General features: G+C 46.2%; 1 protein-coding gene across 9 annotated transcripts in view; it reads left to right on the forward strand.

The window, feature by feature from the left end:
* The window catches only part of arb2a (ARB2 cotranscriptional regulator A), an 846,111-nt gene that overhangs the window by 598,341 nt on the left and 223,817 nt on the right, over positions 1 to 23,953 (forward strand). For all 9 annotated transcript variants that reach the window (XM_085988820.1, XM_085988880.1, XM_085988811.1 and 6 more), the window contains one exon: positions 21,339 to 21,423. In XM_085988820.1, coding sequence (XP_085844946.1) covers positions 21,339 to 21,423 — 85 coding nt within the window. The remainder of the gene's footprint in view (positions 1 to 21,338; positions 21,424 to 23,953) is intronic.

Here is a 23,953-nt window from a genome sequence, read left to right on the forward strand (position 1 = left end):
CGCGCTGGGGGCTAAAGATTTTTAGTCCAATGCTAACTTACTGTGTAATGCTCTCCTGGTGACGTTAGTGCAGGCATGGAAGTCTAAGTTCCCGTCCTGAAGTGGCGTACCAGCTTCTAACAGCCTCTGGGAGTGAGGCTATGGTGTCTGCAAGGGATTGTGGACAATTAAAAGGACTATGAATTAAAGGGATATTTTGTTCAGAACTAATAAAAATTAAAATGAAGTGAAAAAAATGCAGTTTTCAGCCCTTAATGCCTTTAATGACCTCCGACCAGTGGTTAAGGTCAGTGAATGCATCTTCAAAAGCTGTCTCCTACCAATTGAATCACTAGCCTCACATACTGCAAAATGCAAAACTCCCCCCACCAATCACTCACCTACCAACAATCTGTACGAATCACATCTCCCATTCCTCACCTCACGTCACCCCCTTGGAGAGGATGGTGCAGGCCATTCTTGGCAGAGCAATGGCTGCGCCCTTTGCCAGCGCTCGGGCAGAAACGATACAAGATGCTGGTATCCTCATATGGCATGCACCTCTTGCTTTCCCGCCTGCCCCTCACCATAACTCCTCCCTTGTGCCTTCCTCATTTCACACATCCAAGAAATGCAGCCTGCCCAGCCAGTGGTTGGCCAAGAAGAGGGAGAGGAGAGTGAAGAAGAAGAAGAAACACCGTCACTTGATTTGACACTCCCAGCCACCAGCTCCTGAAAGTCGACCAGCAAGGCCATTTTTTTTTTATTCGTTATGGGATGTGGGCGTCACTGGCAAGGCCAGCATTTATTGCCCATCCCTAATTGCCCTTTGGTAGGTGGTGGTGAGCCACCTTCTTGAACCGCTGCAGTCCGTGTGGTGAAGGTACTCCCACAGTGCTGTTAGGTAGGGAGTTCCAGGATTTTGACCCAGCGACGATGAAGGATTGGCGATATACTTCTAAGTCAGATTGGTGTGTGACTTGGAGGGGAACTTGGAGGTGGTGGTGTTCCCATGCGCCTGCTGCCCTTGTCCTTCTAGGTGGAAGAGGTCGCGGGATTGGGAGGTGCTGCCGAAGAAGCCTTGGCGAGTTGCTGCAGTGTATCTTGTAGATGGTACACACTGCAGCCACGGTACGCCGGTGGTGGAGGGAGTGAATGTTTAAGGTGGTGGATGGGGTGCCAATCAAGCAGGCTGCTTTGTCCTGGATGGTATCGAGCTTCTTGAGTGTTGTTGGAGCTACACTCATCCAGGCAAGTGGAGAATATTCCATCACACTCCTTACTTGTGCCTTGTAGATGGTGGAAAGGCTTTGAGGAGTCAGGAGGTGAGACACTCGCCGCAGAATACCCAGCCTCTGACCTGCCCTTGTTGCCACAGTATTTATGTGGCTGGTCCAGTTAAGTTTTTTGTCAATGGTGACCCCCAGGATGTTGATGGTGGGGGATTCGGTGATGGTAATACCGTTGAATGTCAAGGGGAGGTGGTTAGACTCTCGTTTGTTGCAGATAGTCATTGCCTGGCACTAATGTGGCACGAATGTTATCTGCCACTTATCAGCCCAAGCCTGAACATCGTCCAGGTCTTGTTGCATGCGGGCATGGACTGCTTCATTACCTGAGGAGTTGTGAATGGCGCTGAACACTGTGCAGTCATCAGCGAACATCCCCATCTCTGACCTTATGTTAGAGGGAAGGTCATTGATGAAGCAGCTGAAGACGGTTGGACCTAGGACACTACCCTGAGGAACTCCTGCAGCGATGTCCTGGGGCTGTGATGATTGACCTTCAACCACCACAACCATCTTCCTTTGTGCTAGGTATGACTCCAGCCAGTGGAGCATCCCCCCCCCCCCAATTCCCATTGACTTCAGTTTTGCTAGTGCTCCTTGATGCCACACTCGGTCAAATGCTGCCTTGATGTCAAGAGCAGTCACTCTCACCTCACCTCTGAATTCAGCTCCTTTGTCCATGTTTGGACCAAGGCTGTAATGAGGTCAGGAGCCGAGTGGTCTTGGTGGAACCCAAACTGGGCATCAGTGAGCAGGTTATTGGTGAGTAAGTGCCGCTTGATAGCACTATCGATGACACCTTCCATCACTTTGCTGATGATTGAGAGCAGACTGATGGGGCGATAATTGGCAGGACTGGATTTGACTTGCTTTTTGTGGACAGCACATACCTGGGCAGTTTTCCACATTGTCGGGTAGATGCCAGTGTTGTAGCTGTACTGGAACAGCTTGGCTAGAGGTGTGGCTAGTTCTGGAGCACAAGTCTTCAGCACGATAGCCGGAATGTTGTCGAGGCCCATAGCCTTTGCTGTATCCAGTGCGCTCAGTCGTTTCTTGATACCACGTGGAGTGAATCGAATTGGCTGAAGACTGGCTTCTGTGATGGTGGGGACCTCAGGAGGAGACCGATATGGATCATCCACTCAGCTCTTCTGGCTGAAGATGGTTGCAAACGCTTCAGCCTTGTCTTTTGCAATCACGTGCTGGGCTCCATCACCATTGAGGATGGGGATATTCATGGAGCCTCCTCCTCCCGTTAGTTGTTTAATGGTCCACCACCATTAACGACTGGATGTGGCAGGACTGCAGAGCTTTGATCTGATCCGTTGATTGTGGGATCGCTTAGCCCTGTCTATAGCGTGCCACTTCCGCTTTTTAGCATGCATGTAGTCCTGTGTTGCAGCTTCCCCAGGATGGCACCTCATTTTTAGGTACGCCTGGTGCTGCTCCTGGCATGCTCTTTTACACTCCTTATTGAACCAGGGTTGGTCTCCTGGCTTGATGGTAGTGGTAGAGTGAGGGATATGCCAGGCCATGAGGTTACAGATTGTGGTGGAATACAATTCTGCTGCTGCTGATGTCCCACAGCGTCTCATGGATGCCCAGTTTTGAGCTGCTCTAGATCTGTTCTGAATCTATCCCAGTTAGCATGGTGGTTGTACCACACAACACAATGGAGGGTGTCCTCAGTGTGAAGATGGGACTTCGCCTCCACAATGACTGTGCGGTGGTCACTGCTACAAATACTGTCATGCACAGATGCATCTGCGACAGGTAGATTGGTGAGGACGAGATCTCTCACCACCCGTCGCAGGCCCAGACTGGCTTCCCGACTGTATACCACTGTGCCGCCACCCCTGGTGGGTCTGTCCTGCCGGGTGGGACAGGACATACCCAGGAATGGTGATGAAGGAGTTTGGGACATTGGCTGAAAGGTATCATTCTGTGGGCTAAAAATTTGGGGGCTTAACGCCACCCGTTCCCCTCCAAGTCACACACCATCCTGACTTGGAAATATATCGCCATTCCTTCATCGTCACTGGGTCAAAATCCTGGAACTCCCTCCCTATCAGCACTGTGGGAATACCTTCACCACATGGACTGCAGTAGTTCTACAAGGCGGCTCACCACCACCTTCTCAAGGGCAACTATAGATGGACAATAAATGCTGGCCTTGCCAGCGACGCCCACATACCAAGACTGAATTAAAAAATAATTACCCACGCCACTCAGTAGCCACGAGTGTGAGGGATTAATGTGCTCATTGGCTTTTTCCCATGCTAGTCCTTTTAAAAAAAAATTCTTACCTTTTTTTTCCCATCTTTCCTGAAGAGCTGCTAGGGTACAGTTCCATGGACATCAAGCACCCTCTGATACTTTGCTCAGATGCTCATTGTTCATATGTGATTCTTGCCAAGGAGTTTCAGCAGGCTATTCAACTTTAAAGAGCATCACAATCAAGTATAATCCAGTCCTCACCCAACATCAAGACACATATACTTCCAGAAGGATTCGTAGGTAGCAATCAAGAGCATGAATCCTGGCTAATTTTCCTCTTTCTATCTGGAGCTATGAATGCCATTTGTGGTTACCTCGCTTGCCTAGTTAGAGAAGTGCTACAAAAGTGGTGTGTAACTTCTGCTTTTTATCTTCACACAGTAGTAGGGCAGATTTTCCTGTTATTGTGCCTGGAACTGTGGATTACCTACACACAGCAGCTAGGAACAAGTTGGGTGAGGAAGATCACACACCACTACAAACCCATCCGATTTTCCATCCATTTAATCTACTTAAAGGCTCACGGTCCTCCCTACCTGATTTTCCTCTGTGCACTGCACCCTGTTGATGTAGTACAGCCAACTGCAACAACAGGGAAATCTCTCCCAGTGATTGTTTCTTTTTTATAAAATAAAAGAAAGCCTTGTATTTATACCTTTCACAACCTCAGGACGTTCCAAAGCACTTTCCAACCGATGAAGTACTTTTGAAGTGTAGTCACTGCTGTAATGTAGGTAACTGTTATAAGTATTAGTTACTGTATTACTTTGGATAACTGCATGCAGTTACAGCTACAGTAAATAACATTTTACAAATAAGTTAGTGGGGCTACTTCCGGGTTGTGTCATTGTTGCCTAATTTGTAGTTGTTGAATAATGCAAATCTTGACTTATTTTGCGAAATATTTTGTTTATGTGCTGCATTGTCTCAATTTTGTGGCCATTTCATGAATCTAGTTGAATTACTCTGGAGAATTAATGCGACTGAAAGGGGTGGATGACTTCTGACGCCTCCAGATGACTTCCAAGGAATCCATGTTGTAAAAAGTAATCAACATGATAAATATATTCAGTTCAAAATTATCAAAATGGCTCAAAAATAGATCATGAAATATAAATGGTTCATTTAGGAGCTATCTGTGGCAGAACCACTGAATGACTCTGGCTAACTGTATATAATTCTCTTTAACGATGTTCTAACACCAGCCTAAACCTGTACCATTGTGTTAGGCATTACTGTGTTTTGTATATAGAGTTTGCATGTACGGGACGTGGCCCCTTTAAGAGCGCGGGAAAACGCGGGCAAATGCGATGACGTCACGTCGCAAACCACGGGACTGCCCAGTCTGTCCTCGTGGCATCTCCTTTGAGTAAAGACCTGTTTGATTGTTCTCTTGTGTCGATCTCCGTTATTCGTAGGAATTTGTTAATTCCTACATTGGTGACCCCGTTTTTGTGAACGTTTTCATAAAAGAAGAGCACAGCATGGAAGCAAACGCCGTTTCGCTAAAGCTACCGCAGTTCTGGGAGCAGCAAGCACCCTCGTGGTTTATTCAGGTCGAGGCCCAGTTCACCCTGAGGAACATCGATGCGGATCAGACCAAGGATCTTTACGTGGTCTCCGCACTCGACAGCTCTACCGCCTCTCGGATCGTCAGCCTCCTCGAAAACCCCCCAACGGAGCGCAAGTATGAAACCCTCAAAGCGCGGTTACTGCAGGTTTTCGGGCTCACAAAATCGGAGCGCGCCCGTCGATTACTCGCTATGCCCGGGCTCGGGGACTCCAAGCCTTCAAAGTTGATGAGCCAAATGCCCACACTCCTGTGCTCAGAACGGGAATGTTTCCTATTCCGCGAGATTTTCCTCAGCCAACTGCCTGAACAGGTACAAGCTGCACTGGCCAGATCTGAAACTGAAGACTGCGCAACACTCGCTGCGGAGACTGACAAAATTTTCGCTGTAACTCAGCAGTACTGCGCCGCCACGAGGCACCCATCCCCCGCAGACACCGCCCCAGCTCGTCCGCCTGCAGGGCTGTGTTTCTACCACGTGCAGTTCGGCGCGAAAGCGAAGCATTGCCACCCTCCCTGCAGTTTTCCCCCAAAAAAAACAACAACTGACACTGCGACCACCGAGGAACGGGTCTAACGGGCACCCTGCGGCCGCGATGGCGATTGGCAACGCGGGAAAATTGCTCTTCATCACTGATACTCTCTCCGGTCGTCGTTTTCTGTGCGATATCGGAGCGCAGTGCAGCATTTTACCCGCATCCGCCCTCGATGTGCAGACGGGGAATCATGGCCCCGCCCTTGAAGCGGACAATGGCGGAACAATTCGGACCTTCGGCAGACAGCGAGTGGAGTTGTGCCTCGGGGGGCAACGTTTTCACTGGGAGTTTGTTACGGCCAAAGTTTCCCAGCCCCTCCTCGGCGCGGATTTCCTGTGCGCCAACAGCCTCCTGGTCGACGTTAGGAACCGGCGGCTGATCAACGCAGCAACTTTTAATTCTCTTCCGTGTTACCGCAGTAACACTACGTCACGCACCGTCTCCTGTGCGTTCCCGACTCCTGATGAGTTCGCTCGCCTGCTCAGCGAATTCCCCGACCTGACAAGACCCACGTTCTCCTCCACAGCCACGAAACATGGTGTGGAACACCACATCACCACCAACGGCCCCCCGGTCTACGCGCGGGCCCGGCGCCTAGAACCTGGCAAGCTGGTGGTCGCAAAGGCGGAGTTCGCAACCATGGAACGGTTAGGGATTATTCGCCGGTCGAATAGTCCCTGGTCTTCACCCCTCCATATCGTCCCGAAGCCTGGCGGCGGATGGCGGCCATGCGGCGACTATCAACGACTAAACGACGCCACCACTCCTGATCGGTACCCGATCCATATATCCAGGATTTCTCTGCCCATTTGGCAGGGAACACCGTGTTCTCAAAAGTCGACCTCGTCCGGGGCTACCACCAGGTCCCAGTTCATCCACAAGACGTCCAGAAGACCGCAGTCATCACCCCATTCGGCCTCTTTGAGTTTTTACGGATGCCGTTTGGGTTAAAGAACGCCGCCCAGGCTTTCCAACGCCTGATGGACTCCGTGCTGCGGGACCTCAAGTTCCTCTTCGTCTACCTGGATGATATTCTAATTGCCAGTCCTACTAAGGAAGAACATACCTGTCACCTACGCACCCTTTTTCGACGCCTCAGCCAACACAGCCTGATTATCAACCCGGCCAAGTGTCAGTTTGGCCTGCACCAAATTGACTTCCTGGGGCATCGCATCACCTCAGAGGGAGCGGTTCCTTTACCTTCGAAGGTAGAGGCGGTGACATCCTTTCCATGCCCGCAGAACAGAAAGGCCCTACAGGAATTCCTAGGCATGGTAAACTTTTACCACCGTTTCGTGCCTAAGGCGGCACTACTCATGCAGCCCCTGTACGAGGCCCTCAAGGGCAAGACTGGCAAGAACCTGGTAGACTGGACGGATGACATGGCCCGAGCGTTCGCCGACACCAAAAGCGCCTTAGCCAACGCGACTATGCTGGCGCACCCACTGCCAGGAGCCACCATCGCCCTTACCACCGACGCGTCGGACTACGCAGTCGGTGCCGTGCAACAGCAGTGGGTGAACGGGACGTGGCAGCCATTGGCATTCTTCAGCCGTCAACTACGGCAAAACGAGAGAGCATAAAGCACGTTCGACCGGGAGTTGCTTGCCCTTTTTCTGGCCATCCGCCATTTTCGGTTCCGTCTGGAAGGATGTCCTTTCACCGCTTTTGTGGACCATAAGCCGCTGACCTTTGCAATGTCCAAGACCGCTGAACCGTGGTCAGCCCGACAGCAGCGTCAACTGACCTACATATCCGAATTCACCACGGATATTCGGCACGTGGCCGGTAAGGACAACCTGGTGGCAGACTGCCTCTCCCGCGCGATCGTCAATACGGTTCATTTGGGCATCGACTACGCCCTCATGGCAGCGGACCAAGCCTCAGACCCGGAGGTCCAAGCTTACCGAACGGTCATCACTGGCCTCCTGTTGGCCGACGTCAAGTTCCATTCGGCAGGTACCACGCTGTTGTGTGACGTCTCCGTACAGGATCCTCACCCTGTCGTGCCGGTTGTCTGGCGCCACAAAGTGTTCGACGCCATACATGGGTTGTCACACCCTGGAATGAAGGCCTCTCAGAAACTGATGTCAGCGAAATTTGTATGGCATGGTGTAAAGTCCGCACCTCAATAATACACGGACTTCGGGAGAACAGTTTAACAGGTACTTTACTGAACATGAGGCAGCTTGAAACTGAAACTACAGAAGCCTGCTAGGGCCTTTTATACAGGGGTGGTCACTGCCGGTACTGCAGTCTAAGACCAGTTATTCCCTTAAAGGTACATACACAACAATTCCTCCCCTTTTGGATAAACAGTACATAACATTCATTTAACAACTAAATAATAACTAATTACAATTACAATTTTCTCAATAATATATACATCAACTGAAATAGTCATTTATAAGTTCAGTCTTTGAGGAGGCTTCCTGATCCGGACTGGATAGCGCCTTTCTCGAGTATCCTGTTCTGGCGGTGGAGTCAATTCTGGCTCATTGTCATTGGTTGGTTCGTCAGCTTCCAATACCCCTGCTTCTGAGGTAGACACAATCTGTACTTCGGGCTCATTACCAGGTGCACATGCTTGTGGTACAGGTTTGGCTTGTTCCTGTGACTCTAGAATCTGGTCAGCATGGCGTCTCACGATGCTCTCTCCAACGTCCACTGTGTACATTAGTGGTCCCTGCTGTGTGCATATCGTGCCTGGCTGCCATTTTTCTGTTCGGTAGTCGCGGGCCAAGACTGGTTGCCCTATCTTGAAGCTCCTGGTTGGCTTCTCATTTATGTGCTGGAACTGCTTATCCTCAACATCTCGTCTTATGTTTGGTTTGAGCAAATCCAAGCGACATCTTAGTCTCCGGTTGAAAAACAGTACGGCTGGAGTTTGGTTGGTTACTGCATGTGTCGCATTCCGGTAAGCAAACAGGAAGTTATCCACCTTGTGTTGCAGTGGTATGTCGTCATTATACATTGCCTTAATGGCCTTTTTAAAGGTCTGAACAAACCTCTCAGCCAATCCATTTGTGGCTGGATGATATGGGGCAGTTGTGTAATGTTTCACCCCATTATTCTTCAGGAACCTCCGGAAATCCTCAGACACAAACTGTGGGCCATTGTTGGAACAGATCTGTTCTGGCAACCCATTCCTGGCGAAGATGGTCCTTAGGACTGCAATAGTCTTCTCCGTGGTGGTCCTCCATCTCGTAGTATATACATGTATAGTTTCTGTGTTTCCTTTCCGTTATATTCAACTGGCACCCTTATTTTTCCTCTGGGGTAGACCTTTTGCCCCGTGTATGTCTTCAATACAATGGACGTGTCCTTTAAGGGTATGTGTGAGAATAGCTGCTCGTAGTCTCGTCGATTCATGACAGTTAGGGCTGATCCTGTGTCCAATTCCATCTTCACTGGGGACCCTGCTATCATGAGGGTGACCCAAATGGTTCGGTGATCTTCTTTCGCGATCACGTTGTGTAATTTTAAACAACTTAGTCGCCTGCTCCCGGAGTCCTTATCACTCTCCTGATCTTCGGAACTACTATCTGTCAGTTTCTTTACTTTCCTGTACTGTTCCTTAGTAGTTCTTGTTGTGTTGGTCTTCTTTCCCGACCTGCAGACTCTTGCTATATGTTCCATTTTCCCGCATTGCCTGCATATTTTGTCTTTAAACCAGCAGTCCTTCTGCTCATGGGTTGTTCTGCCGCAGCAATAGCACTTTTCGGCTCCATACGCCATTTCGTTAGCGCCGTATTCTTGTGGTTTCTGTTGTATTTCCGCAGCTCCCCGTGCTGCTGCTTTGTAGGATACTGCCACGCTGAAAGCCTGTTCTAGCGTCAGGTCCTTTTTTGAAAGTAGTCGTTTCTGGGTTCCTTCACTCTGGAGCCCGCAGACAAACTTATCCCGTAAGGTGTTTGCCAGTCCTGCTCCGAACTGGCAGTGCTTCGATAACTTGCGTAGTTCCGTAAGATAGTCAGCATTGCTCTCATCTTTGTGCTGGTTTCTTTTATGGAACTTGAATCTTTCTGCTATCAGCAGTGGTGTAGGGCTTAGGTGTTCCTGTAAGATATGAACAATCTCCTCAAAACTTTTCTCCATTGGTTTAGCTGGGGTAATTAAATTCCGCAATAGGCCGTACGTACTCGCACCCATCAGATTTAATAATACCAACGCCCTCTTTCCATCAGCCACCTCATTTGCCTTGCAGTACACTTCGATTCTTTCTACATACGTGGTCCAGTCTTCTACCTCGTTGTCAAAAGCAGTGATACTGCCACTTTTCGGCATCTTGGGCGATTTAAAATGGCGCCTCCCGCGCTTTTGCTTCTTCCCCAATGGAATAAAATGGCGCCTCCCGCGCTTTTGCTTCTTCCCCAACGGGATAAAATGGCGCCTCCCGCGCTTTTGCTTCTTCCCCTTACTGCCACGCTGCTCCTAGCGTTCTACAGGGTAATGGTGGCGACCCACAGCTTTGGCGCGTCTCGCTTTCCTTTCCCCCCCCCGTTTGGTTTCTCTCCGCTGTCCTGTTCTCGAGCACCGACCGCTCCATTGGCCGCCTTCACAGTTCCAGAGTGACGTTTTGACCACGTCAACGTGGACCTGGTAGGACCACTCCCACCCTCCCATGGTTTTTCACACATCCTGACCATGGTTGACCACACCACCAGATGGCCAGAGGCGGTCCCCCCTGTCATCCACTACTTCGGCGGACGTGGCCAGGGCGTTCATTTCCTCTTGGATCGCCCGTTTCGGAGTACCCGCCGATATTTCGTCAGACAGGGGACCGCAGTTTTCCTCCGAACTCTGGAATGCAGTGGCCCAAGGACTCGGTGTCAAATTACACCGCACCACAGCCTACCACCCACAGGTGAATGGCCTCTGCGAACGCTTCCACCAGTCAATGAAGGCCGCCCTGAGAGCCAGCCTCCAGGACGCTGGATGGGCAGACAAGCTACCGTGGGTCCTGTTGGGCCTTCACTCTTCATCAGCGGAGCTTGTGTATGGTCAGCCGCTGCGTGTACCAGGGGACTTCTTACCAACATCGACGGAGCAATGGTCCGTGTCTGCCCAGCTTGCTAGTCACCAAGAGGCGGCCAGATGTTTCGCACCGGTGCCCACTTCGCACCATGGGCCGCAGAGGTCACACGTTCCCACAGAGCTTCACAAGGCTGAATACGTTTTTATTCGCCATGACGCACATAGGGATCCGCTCAAGGCCCCCATATACGTGTTGGAAGCAGGGGACAAAACCTTCACGGTAGATGTCGGTGGTAAACCGGACCACATTTTGGTCGACCGCTTAAAGCCAGCACATTTGGACCTCGACCGCCCTGTTGAGACAGCACAACTGCCGAGACGGAGTCGGCCACCCGTCGTCTTTACGGCAGACCACGTGCGACCTCCCGCCAGACCGCCAGCCGCCCAACAGCCTCCACCTCGAGAGTACAGGAGTCGTTCTGACAGGCTTGTCAGACCCCCTCACCGTTTGACTTTGTCCGTTAAAGCGAATTCTGGGGGGGCGCATGTGGCAGAACCACTGAATGACTCTGGCTAACTATATATAATTATCTTTAACGATGTTCTAACACCAGCCTAAACCTGTACCATTGTGTTAGGCATTACTGTGTTTTGTGTATAGAGTTTGCATGTACGGGGCGTGGCCCCTTTAAGAGTGCGGGAAAACGCGGGCAAATGCGGGACTGCCCAGTCTGTCCTCGTGGCATCTCCTTTGAGTAAAGACCTGTTTGATTGTTCTCTTGTGTCGATCTCCGTTATTCGTAGGAATTCGTTAATTCCTACATATCCATATACAGGTAGACTATCCTTTATCCGAAAACCTCGGGACCAGCCGTGTTTCGGTTTTCGGAAAATTTCAGATTTCGGAAGGTATTTTATAAGACTGGGAAATTTGTCGGGGGTGGGTCGGCGGGGGTCCGCGGGGGGGTCGGCGGTGGGGGTCGGCGGGGGGGTCGGTGGGAGTCGGGGTCGGCGGGGGGGTCAGCGGGAGTTGGGGTCCGCGGGGGGGTCGGCGGGAGTCAGGGTCGGCGGCGGGTCGGCGCGGGGGTCGGGGTCGGCGGGGGTCCGCGGGGGGTCGGCGGCGGGGGTCGGGGTCGTGCGCACGACTTACGCTGACCCTCTGCTCAGCGTAAGTCGTGCGCCACTCTGGTCATGTCGTGCGCACGACTTACGCCAAACGAAAAAACCTTCGGTTTTTAGAGGGTTTCAGTTTTCGGAAGTTCAGATAAAAGGTAGTCTACCTGTAATTGCACTTTTATAGCAGTTTTGTGAATACCTTGGGGGGCGGGGTTAATGCTTCATGTACATTTTATTCCATAAGCAATTCACTTTCATTTTTTGAAACTGAGAGAGGAGATAAGCAGTTCACACTTTTGTGAAAATGAAGATAATTTTGATGGACTGTTACTGAATTGTTTTTCATATTGTAATATGTCACAACAAAATTAAAACATTGCTCATAAGTATCTACCTAATAAGAGTAACATTTTGTGTTCTTATGCAATTACACGCCATGTTTAATGTATACTCTTGTTAAAAAATTTGAACGTGAGCATTAGAGAACTTTGGAGAACCTGTGATTTTACATGTAAATCAAAAGCAATACAGAATGGTGTAGAACCATATGCTAACAAAAGGAAACCAGTACTGAATTGTGTTCTATAGCCGACAGTTGCATTGAGACCATTCAGATTGTACAAATATGTGCTTGAATTCAGACGGCAAATTTTATACACAGATGTCAGCTTTGGCTCAGTGGTAGCATTCTCGCCTCTCAGCCAGAAGGTTGTTGGTTCAAGTCCCACTCCAGAGACATGAGCATAACATCTAGGCTGACACTTCAGTGCAGTACTGAGGGAGTGCTGGACTGTCAGAGGTGCCGTCTTTCAGATGAGACGTTAAGCCAAGGCCTTGTCTGCCTTGGGTATGACACTATTCGAAGAAGAGCAGGTGAGTTCTTTCCCTCAACCAATATCACTTAAATAAAGATTATCTGGTCATTATGACATTGCTGTTTGTAGGGCTGTGCGCAAATTAGTTGCCACTTTTCCCTACATTACAACAGTGACTATACTTCAAAAGTATTTCATTGGCTGTAAAGCACTTTGGGACATCCTGAGGTCATGAAAGGCACTATATAAATGCAACTTCTTTCATTCTTCTAGTTGCCCTGCCATCTGAGCTCATTTGTCAGGTAAAAAACAAAGTTAGATCACTGCTGTTAAATTCTGACTGGTTAAGGCTATCCTGCATCAGTTCAACAAAGAGAGAACAAGGCAAGCAGCCATGGCTGATCAGGACTCCTACATAGAAGATAGGAGCAGGAGTAGGCCATTCGGCCCCTCGAGCCTGCTCCGCCATTCAGTGAGATCATGGCTGATCATCCAAACTCAGTACCTTGTCCCTGCCTTCTCCCCATATCTCTTGATCCCTTTAGCCTTAAGAAATATATCTAACTCCTTCTTGAATATATTTAATGACTTGACCTCAACTGCCTTCTGTGGTAGAGAATTCCATAGGTTCACCACTCTCTGGGTGAAGAAATTCCTCCTCATCTCTGTCCTAAATGGCTTACCCCTTATCTTTAGACTGTGACCCCTGGTTCTGGACTGCCCTGCCATCGGGAACATCCTTCCTGCATCTAGTCTGTCTAGTCCTGTTAGAATTTTATAAGTTTCAATGAGATCCCCTCTCATTCTTCTAAACTCGAGCGAGTATAAGCCTAATCGACCCAATCTCTCCTCATACGTCTTTCCTGCCATCCCATGTATCAGTCTGGTGAATCTTTGCTGCACTCCTTCCATGGCAAGAAAATCCTTCCTCAGATAAGGCGACCAAAACTGCACACAATACTCAAGGTGTGGTCTCACCAAGGCCCTGTACAACTGCAGCAAGACATCCTTGTTCCTGTACTGAAACCCTCTCGTTACGAAGGCCAACATACCATTTGCCTTCTTAACCGCCTGCTGCACCTGCATGCTTACCTTCAGCGACTGGTGCACAAGGACACCCAGGTCTCATTGCACTTCCCCTTCTCCCAATCTATTGCCGTCCAGATAATAATCTGCCTTCCTGTTTTTGCCACCAAAGTGGATAACCTCGCATTTATCCACATTATACTGCGTCTGCCATGCATCTGCCCAATCACCCAACCTGTCCAAGTCATACTGGAGTTTCTCGGCAACCTCCTCACAGCACACATGCCCACCTAGCTTTGTGTCATCTGCAAACTTGGAGATATTACATCTAGTTCCCTCGTCTAGATCATTAATATACATTGTGAATCGCTGGGGTCCTAGGACCGATCCCTGCTGTACCCCACTAGTCACTGCCTGTCACTCGGAAAAAGACCCGTTTATTCCAACTCTTTGCTTCCTGTCTGCCAACCAGTTCTCTATCCAAGTCAGTACCTTGCCCCCAATCCCATATGCCTTAACTTTACACGCTAATCTCTTATGCGGGACCTTATCGAAAGCCTTCTGAAAGTCCAAATACACCACATCCACTGGTTCTCCCTTATCTATTCTACCAATTACATCCTCAAAAAATTCCATGGGATTAGTCAAGCACGATTTACCTTTTGTAAATCCATGTTGACTTTGTCCAATCCTGTCACTGTTTTCCAAGTGCGCTGCTATTACATCTTTTATAATGGACTCTAGCATTTTCCCCACTACCGATGTCAGGCTTACCAGTCTATAATTCCCCATTTTCTCTCTACCACCTTTTTTGAACAGTGGGGTAACATTAGCTACCCTCCAATCCATGGGAACTGTTCCAGAGTCTATAGAATTTTGGAAGATGATCAGCAATGCATCTACTATTTCTAGGGCCACTTCCTTAAGTACCCTAGGATGTAGATTATCAGGCCCTGGGGATTTATCGGCCTTCAATCCCGTCAATTTCCCGAACACCATTTCCCTACAAATACTGATTTCATTCAAATCCTCCCTCTCATTAGACCCTATGTTCCCCGACATCTCTGGGAGGTTATTTGTGTCCTCCTTTGTGAAGGCAGCACCAAAGTATGTATTTAATTGGTCTGCCATTTCTTTGTTCCCTATTATAAATTCCCCTGATTCTGACTACAAGGGACCTACACTTGACTTCACCAATCTTTTTCTCTTCGCATATCTATAGAAGCTTTTACAGTCAGTTTTGATGTTCCCTGATAGCTTACTCTCATACTCTATTTTCCCCCTCTTAATTACTCCCTTTGTCCTCCTTTGCTGAATCCTAAACTGCTCCCAATCCTCAGGTTTACTGCTTTTTCTGGCCAATTTATATGTCCAATTCCAATTCCAATTCCAATTCAAATGCTTTATTGGCATGAAAGTTTACAGAGAACCATATTGCCAAAGCTTACATAGCAAAAAGGTACAGTTTTCCAACATTCTGTAGGTGTCAATCGATTTGACATTTGTTGGGTACATACAATATTACTTTTAAACAATATTAATTTTAAACAGTCTTTCTACTTCATTTGGTACGTTCAATATTAATTTTAAACAGTCTTAATTTTAAACAGTCCTCAGGTTGTGACATGTTGTTACATATTTGGCCCCAAGGTATGGTCTGTCTCCTTCTCCCAGGACTAATCTCAATTTTGACAGGTCATCCAATTCCTTGAAATCTGGGGTTGTTTGGCTTAGCTTGTTGAATAATATATTTCTTGATGTGTTGAATTTTTCGCATTTTAGGAGGAAACGCATTTCTGTTTCAACCTCGCCGGCCAGACATTGATCGCATATTCTATTCTCTCTAGGCTGCCAGGATTTCTTGTATCTGCCTTTTTCAATTTCCAGTTGGTGGTCGCTTAGTCTGTACCTGGTGAGGGTCTGTCTCTGTTTTGTGTCTCTGATGGTCGTGAGGTAGTCTGCCAGTTTATATTCTCTTTTTAGGGCCCGGTAACATTCTAATCTGCTTTGGCTTTCGGTTATTTTGTTCCAATGTTCCAGGTAGGTTTCTTTGCATTGTTTAATGATTTGGTTCACTCGGATTGGTGTTTGGACGGCTGTGTTGGTCTGGGGCTGGTCAGGGTCCGGCTGAGTACTTAGTTTCAGTAGCAGCTGACTCAGGGGACTCTTTTCTGGGTTTAGCTCTTGGGTCTGAAAGGCTTTGAAATGAAGGGTGTCTGGGGAGCTAGATTTGAGGCGATTTAGGAAGTTTAGTGCTCGTTTTTGGATGTTTATTATCAGTGGGTATCTGCCTAGTTTGGCTCTGCATGCATTTGTTGGCGTTTTTCTTTGGGTGCGAAGGATGCTTCGGCAGAATTCTGCATGTAGGGCTTCTATTGTGTGTTTTTCCCATTTAGTGTAGCTTTGGATCTCTTTGGATCTCTTTGGATCTTATGCTATCCCTAATTTCCCTTGTTAGCCACGGCTGAGTCACCTTTTTTGTTTTAATATTATGCCAAACAGGGATGAACAAATTCTGTAGTTCATCCATTCGGTCTTTGAATGTTTGCCATTGCCTATCCACCGTCAACCCTTTGAGTAACATTCCCCAATGAATCCTACCCAACTCGCACCTCATACCATCGTAGTTTCCTTTATTTAAATTCAGGACCCTAGTCTCTGAGTCAACTACTTCACTCTCCATCTTAATGAAGAATTCCATCATATTATGATCGCTCCTCCCCAAGGGGCCTCGCACAACAAGATTGCTGATTAATCCTTTCTCATTACATAATACCCAGTCTAAGATGGCCTGGTCTCTAGTTGGTTCCTCGACATATGGGCCAGGAAACCATCCCGTACACACTCCTGGAATTCCTCCTCCACGGTATTGTTACTAATTTGGTTAGCCCAATCTATATGTAGATTAAAATCACCCATGATAACTGCTGTGCCCTTATTGCACGCGTCTCTAATTTCCCATTTAATGCCATCCCCAACCTCCGCATTACTGTTTGGGGGTCTGTATACCACTCCCACTAACATTTTCTGCCCCTTGGTTTTTCTCAGTTCTACCCATACAGATTCCACATCATCGGAGCTAATATCCTTCCTTACAATTGTGTTAATCCCCTCTTTAACCAGCAATGCTACCCCACCTCCTTTTCCTTTTTGCCTGTCTTTCCTGAATATTGAATATCCCTGGATGTTGAGTTCCCAGCCTTGGTCACCCTGGAGCCATGTTTCCAGAATCCCAATCATATCATATCCATTTACCTCTATTTGCGCAGCTAATTCATCCACCTTATTACGAATGCTCCTCGCATTAAGACACAAAGCCTTCAGGCTTGTTTTTTTACCACTCTTAGACCTTTTAGAATTATTATTTACTGTGGCCATGTTTGATTTAAACCCTTGATTTCTCTGCCTGCCACCTTTGCTTTTCTCCTTCCTGTCTTTTGCTTCTATCCTTGTTTCCCTTTCCTCTGTCTCCCTGCTCAGGTTCCCAACCCCCTGCCATTTTAGTTTAAACCCTCCCCCAGAGCACTAGCAAACACTCCCCCTTGGACATCGGTCCCGGTCCTGCCCAGGTGCAAACCGTCCAGTTTGCACTGGTCCCACCTCCCCCAGAACCGGTTCCAATGTCCCAGGAATTTGAATCCCTCCCCCTTGCACCATTCCTCTAGCCACGTATTCATCTGAAATATCCTACTATTTCTACTCTGACTAGCACGTGGCACTGGTAGCAATCCTGAGATTACTACCTTTGAGGTCCTATTTTTTAATTTACCTCCTAACTCCCTATATTCAGCTTTTAGGACCTCATCCTGTTTTTTACCTATATCCTTGGTACCTATATGCACCACGACAATTGGCTGTTCACCCTCCCCTTCCAAGATGTTCTGCAGCCGCTCTGAGACATCCTTGACCCTTGCACCAGGGAGGCAACATACCATCCTGGAGTCTCGTTTGCGGCCGCAGAAACGCCTATCTATTCCCCTTACAGTAGAATCCCCTATCACTATAGCTCTACCCCTCTTTTTCCTCCCGTCTTGTGCAGCAGAACCACCCATGGTGCCAGGAAGTTGGCTGCTGCTGCCTTCCCCCGAAAAGCCATCCTCCCCAACAATATCCAAAGCGGTATATCTGTTTGAGAGGGGGATGGTCACAGGAGACCCCTGCACTACCTGCCTGCGCCTACTACTCTGCCTGGCGGTCACCCATTTCCTTCCTGCCTGTGCAGCCTTTACCTGCGGTGTGACCAACTCATTAAACGTGCTTTCCACGATGTCCTCAGCATTGCGAATGCTCCAGTATATATCCATTCGCAGCTCCAGCGCCGCAATGCGGTCTGCCAGCAGCTGCAGCTGGATACACTTCCTGCACACATGGTCATCAGGGACACAGGAAGTGTCCCTGATTTCCCACATAGTGCAGGAGGAGCATACCACGGCGCCAAGCTGTACTGCCATGACTTACCCTTTAATTAATTCAAATTAAATTAAATCAAATGAATCCCACCAATTACACTATAATTAAATGATATACTCAAGGGCCCTTGTTTACCAGCAGTTCCCGCTACACAACAGAGACCTTAGAAACTATAAACTACAAAATTTAAGTCCTGATTTAGCAACTGACAAGCAACCAAGGAATGTTTTCTAATGGAAAGTAAATGCTAGTCTGGATTTTCCACGTTGTACCACCTGATTGTCAGACAGGTAGGGATAGGAAATAGGTTCGGATCCATTATAGCATCATAGACGGATCTTAAATGTCCCATTTTCTGTCATTATTATGTCTATTACACCCAGTTATGTTTTGCAGTAAAGGTGCAAGTAGATTTGAAAGGGGACAAACTGGTTAGCAGCATGCACAAACTAGGCACAGGGATTGTTCCCGGAATAGGTAGCCCCGATTGGAATTGGACCGTCAGCTGGTTGGTAGAGCAGATACCAAATTTGGGCTGCTGCGATGCCAGTAGTGGCACTCAACTAGGTCCTAGGAGGAGTTGGTGGGGGAGAGATAGTCGGGAGGAGGCTGAGCATGGGCCGACAATGGTCTTTGGAACTTCTGTGGAGCCGGGAGGAGCAGGACTATTAGTACCTAAGTATTCAGATTAATGCATGTAAGGATTTAAGTGAAGGAATACTTACAGGTGAAGGCTGAGCGTGTAAAGGGCACTACACTACCTCATGAGCATTGATAGTAAGCTATTCAAGTACAAAAACACAGTGAAGGGGTGGTGATTATAAGTGGCAAACATGCTTTGTACAGTGTATTCTTGGAAGGTGCTGGCTCCTCTTACCTTACCTGACCTGGTAAGACCATTAAACTTTTTACATGCATTAGATGGTTGAATTTGCACTGACTGCCTTGAGTCCCTCCTCCACTTAACTGCTACATCATTCCTTGGGGTTTTCTTTTCATTGTGGGCCTTCGTCATCAGTCTAACTTCCCAAAGCACCACTTCAGCATTGGCATCCACAAAGCAGGGAGCTTTGTTCTCTGCAGCATTATTAGATTCAGAAATGTCTTCGCTTTATTCAAAATAACATTTTGTGTTGTGGTCTATTTAAGCTGCTGCAGCACGTTATTTCCCATTCCCAAACAGTTTCCAACACCTGGAGCTCATCCTCATCATTCAAATTAAGCTGACCCTGGAAACTATGGTGTGGTCAGCGATTGTGATGTCAGGTGGATGGAGGTGTCAAGCCCTCACATGTCTGGCTGGGATTGTGCTCCCACAGAATATTTAGGCTCCTGTGCTGAAAGTGGCAATTCCTAAATCCTTAATGAGCAATAATCAAATTCCTTTGAAAGAATGAAAAAGAATAAATGTAAATATTCATTTCTAACAGAAGTAAAAGAATGAATCACAAAGTTAAGAAACAATAACTAGTAACCTAGTGGTTATGAATATGGTGTTTTCTGTACATACATAAGTTTGATGCTAGTGATATATATTTGTTTCCAGATTTAATTGTAATACATACGATATTATGATGAAGCTGGTTTGGTTACTTTAATCACGTAAAAGTTTAAGTTATCTGAATATTTGAGACAATTAACTCACCACACAAAACTTTCATTTGTATGACACTTGCCCTTTTCTATGCTCTTTTTTAAGCAATCAATAATATGGATATAATCGGTGGTTGTCTGTACCCGAACAATAGAAAACATCTCCCAAGCACTTAACATTTTATTGCCTTGAACAGTCATTCCTTTGGGACGAGCAATTCATAAATAAATGCAGATTCCCATTGCATCCAGAACAGTTTTAGCAATTACCAAGAAAAAAAATCCTTACATTTTTTAGAAATAATCAACCCTGTTTTTGGGGAAGTATTGTTTCTATTAACATAACAACATCCTTTAAAACAATTTGAACCCATTTCTGTTTCCATAGCAAGCTTATGAAGCTTTAATCTTAGCCAAAACCTACACAAACTACTGAAAGAGTGGTTCATTTCTTTATTTTGAATTTTGCTTACTAAATTTGGAAAGCGATTCATTCATAATTAGAACGTGATCACAGTGGGTACCCAGGAAGTGGAAAGTTTTTATTTTGAGCATCTGTGCTTATGTACACAACCAGGATATTCTACACACTCTCAAGTACCACTTATCCCACTCCTTAACAATTTTTATATCTTAGTAGCTCTGTATTCATATGGGGGATATTATGAAGCTTTGTTTCATATTGTTCAACTGCACATAAGTGCCTCTCTATTTGTGTAGCATTTTAATGTGGAATAGCTTGTAGTCAGATTTCACAATAAGGGTCTTCATGTTACATAGTGTCCATAGTGTTACATGGTGATCTTGTTTAATTTGCAAATCAGCCTGTCACCATCAGCATATTACGAAAATTTTCAAAGCTAGATTCACAAAACTGGAGCACTTTGGAATAATTGAATTGCGGCCCTCTTTATATAAATAGCCACAATTGTAATTTTTTTTATTCATAAGTGTTAATGCTGAGAAACCATTCAAACTACTGGACCTTGTTCAAATCTTGTCTTTCATGTCATTGTTTGGAAATATGGATTTCAAATCTTTCACTTTTTCTGAGTGGTTGTAAATGCATTGCTCAGTCAAACTAGGATAATTATTAATAAGGCAGATAAACAAATGTATTCACTAGTTGCTGAGCCTGCTGTGTTCTGTAAAAATAGGTTAAAATAGGTGGTGTCCAATTTAAAGTACTACATTCAATAATTCAATAATTAAATTTAGAGAATCAGTTTCGGTTTCTGCACTGCTAATAATGTCAGTGTATGAGATATTTAAATAGTTTTGGGTCACTTTTAAATCATACAACCTGCCCTACACTATATTCAGTACCTGTGTCCTGGATAAAATCCAGATTATATTGTATAATACTATTTTCTGTTGATTAATTTATCTATTTTTAAGTCTGGACCCACTGTATTTAATTTTTTTCTTTCTGTCTATCTTTGATTTTCAACATTTGCATCAAGCACTTAAAAAAGACAGAAGTAGTTGATATACTGAAGGCATTTTCAAATCAACTCCCCGTCAAAGAAAGTTGGCACGGTCATAAATTTATTTATGGCCATAAAATTGTTCAAATTGTACCCAGATGCGCTTATTGGATAAATGACTTTGTATGACCTAAACTTTAGGTAATTTAGTTGTCAAATTAACCCAAAACCTAGGTTGAATTCAAGGTGGAAAGAAATGTTCAAACATTGTTGTTGGAATACATGTACATAGCCTAAATATTCACCTTTATTTTGTGTTCCAGCACTGCCGTAACTGGGTGTCAAGCTCTGAACCATTGGACACACCAGTAGAGTTCATGTTACCAGACTGCCCACGAGTCTCTGCAGGTACTTTATTTATCCTTTTTAGAAAGAGTGGACAGATTTATTGCTTCCTTAGAAAGGAAGTATATTCGGCAGCATTTGGCACGTAATTTTAAATGTTGAAAAGGAGATGTTTCAGTAGACATACAGCTGTTTCTATTGCATCTTGTTATTTTATGATCTAAAACTGCTAATTAAAGGTAACCATGTGACTACATTTAATGTGGAACTCCCCCGGTTTAAGACCCTGAAGTTGTGCTTCACTAATATCATTAATGGGTGGTGTCACTCACCATAATGTCACTAGAATGGAACTTATGGATGTGACGAAGCATATGATATCAGTAAGTATATGATACAATAATGTATTTATTACATGGAAATTCAGTAGAATGTACTTCACCTTAACACAAAAGAACCAATCAGCAAGTGAATTGGCAAAAGTAACTGGGGTTGAATTTCCACAAGGGTTGTCCCAATCACCCACCGTAATTTTGGTGGAAGATCTTTGGAAACTGGAGAAACAGTATTTACTCCATTTCTCCAAGGTTTCTGCAGATCTTCTGCCAAAGTTGGTTCGGATGATCGGGGGAATCTCTGCAGAAATTTAACCCCACTGAAGGTTGTCACCGCCCTTCCCTTGGCACCAACATTGCTCTCATCAGCTGGCAGAAAACAGTAATTTCCTGAAAATCAGAACAGTTGTTGGCTTTCTCCCAAGTTGTTCTTTGGACAGGGATACTCACTCAGATACCCAAGACTTAAATTTGGAGTAACACCTTTTAATCAGAGGTGTATGAGGTAAATGCCATACTTTTCTGGTCTTTTAAAAAGTTGGATAATTAACCAAGAAATTAATATAAAGCATACCAAAAATAGTGGGGAACCAAGGGGCTAATAAGAGTGAGGAACTTAAAGTAAATAATATCAGTAGAGAAAAAGTACTTGAGAAACTAATGGGACTAAAAGCTGACAAATCCCCTGGACCTGATGACCTACATCCCAGGGTTCTAAAAGAGGTGGCTGCAGAGATAGTGGATGCATTGGTTGTGATCTTCCAAAATTCACTATATTCTCAAACAGTCCTAGCGGATTGGAATGTAACCCCGCTATTCAAGAAAGGAGGGAGAAAGAAAACGGGGAACTACAGGTCAGTTATCCTGACATCAGTCATCGGGAAAGTACTGGAATCCATTATTAAGGAAGTGGTAACAGGGCACTTAGAAAATCATAATATGATTAGGCAGAGTCAACATGGTTTTATGAAAGGGAAGTCATGTTTAACAAATTGATTAGAATTTTTGGAGGATGGAAATAGCAGGGTAGATAAAGGTGAACCAGTGGATGTGGTATATTTGCATTTCCAAAAGGCATTTGAAAAGGTGCCACATAAAAGATTGCTACGCAAGATAAGGGCTCATGGGGTTGGGGGTAATATATTAGCATGGATAGAGGATTGGTTAACTGTCAGAAAACAGAGAGTAGGGATAAATGGTTCATTTTCCGTTGGCAGGCTGTAACTAGTGGTGTGCCGCAACGATCAGTGCTTGGGCCTCAGCTATTTACAATCTATATTAATGACTTAGATGAAGGGACCGAGTGCAATGTATCCAAGTTTGCTGATGATACAAAGCTAGGTGGGAAAGTAAGCTGCGAGGAGGACACAAAGAGCCCGCAAAGGGATATAGACAGATTAAGTGAGTGGGCAATAAGGTGGCAGATGGAGTATAATGTGAGCAAATGTGAGGCTATTCACTTTGGTAGGAAGAATACAAAAACTGAATATTTTTTAAATGGTGAGAAACTGTTAAATGTTGGTGTTCAGAGAGATTTGGGTGTCCTCGTACAGAAAACACAGACAGTTAGCATGCAGGTACAGCAAGCAATTAGGAAGGCAAATGGCATGTTGGCCTTTGTTGCAAGGGGGTTGGAGTACAAGAGTAGGGAAGTCTTACTACAATTGTACAGGCTTTGGTGAGACCACACCTGGAGTCTAGAACTAGGGGGCATAGTCTTCAGATAAGGGGTCGGCCATTTAAGACTGATGAAGAGGAATTTCTTCACTCAGAGGGTTGTGACTCTTTGAAATTCTCTACGCCAAAGGGCTGTGGATGCTGATTCGTGGAGTATATTCAAGGCTGAGATAGATAGATTTTTGGACTCTAGGGGAATCAAGGGATATGGGGATATGGCGGAAAAGTGGAGTTGAGGCCGAAGATCAGCTATGATCTTATTGAATGGCAGAGCAGGCTCGAGGAGCCGTATGGCTTACTCCTGCTCTTAATTCTTATGTTCTTATGTTTTACAACATCAATTTAAAAATATTTAAAATTTATCCTGTAAATGATTCATAATAGCTTGGTTCAGTTGATAACACTCGCCTCGGAGTCGGTTGCCAGTTTCAAGCTCTACTCCAAATTTGGAGCCCTTAGCGCCGACCGTTAAGGCCAGCTTGGAAGAAAAAATGACGGCCGCCTCCCTTCCAGTGAGTCCCACGGTGGCCGTCATTTTGGGCAGGTTGGCAGCACTGTCGTTGCCTGTGCTCGCTGCAGGA

This window comes from Somniosus microcephalus, chromosome 1 (genome assembly GCF_052327205.1).
Source record: "Somniosus microcephalus isolate GS21.2 chromosome 1, FLI_Smic_1.0, whole genome shotgun sequence".
NCBI lineage: Eukaryota > Metazoa > Chordata > Chondrichthyes > Squaliformes > Somniosidae > Somniosus > Somniosus microcephalus.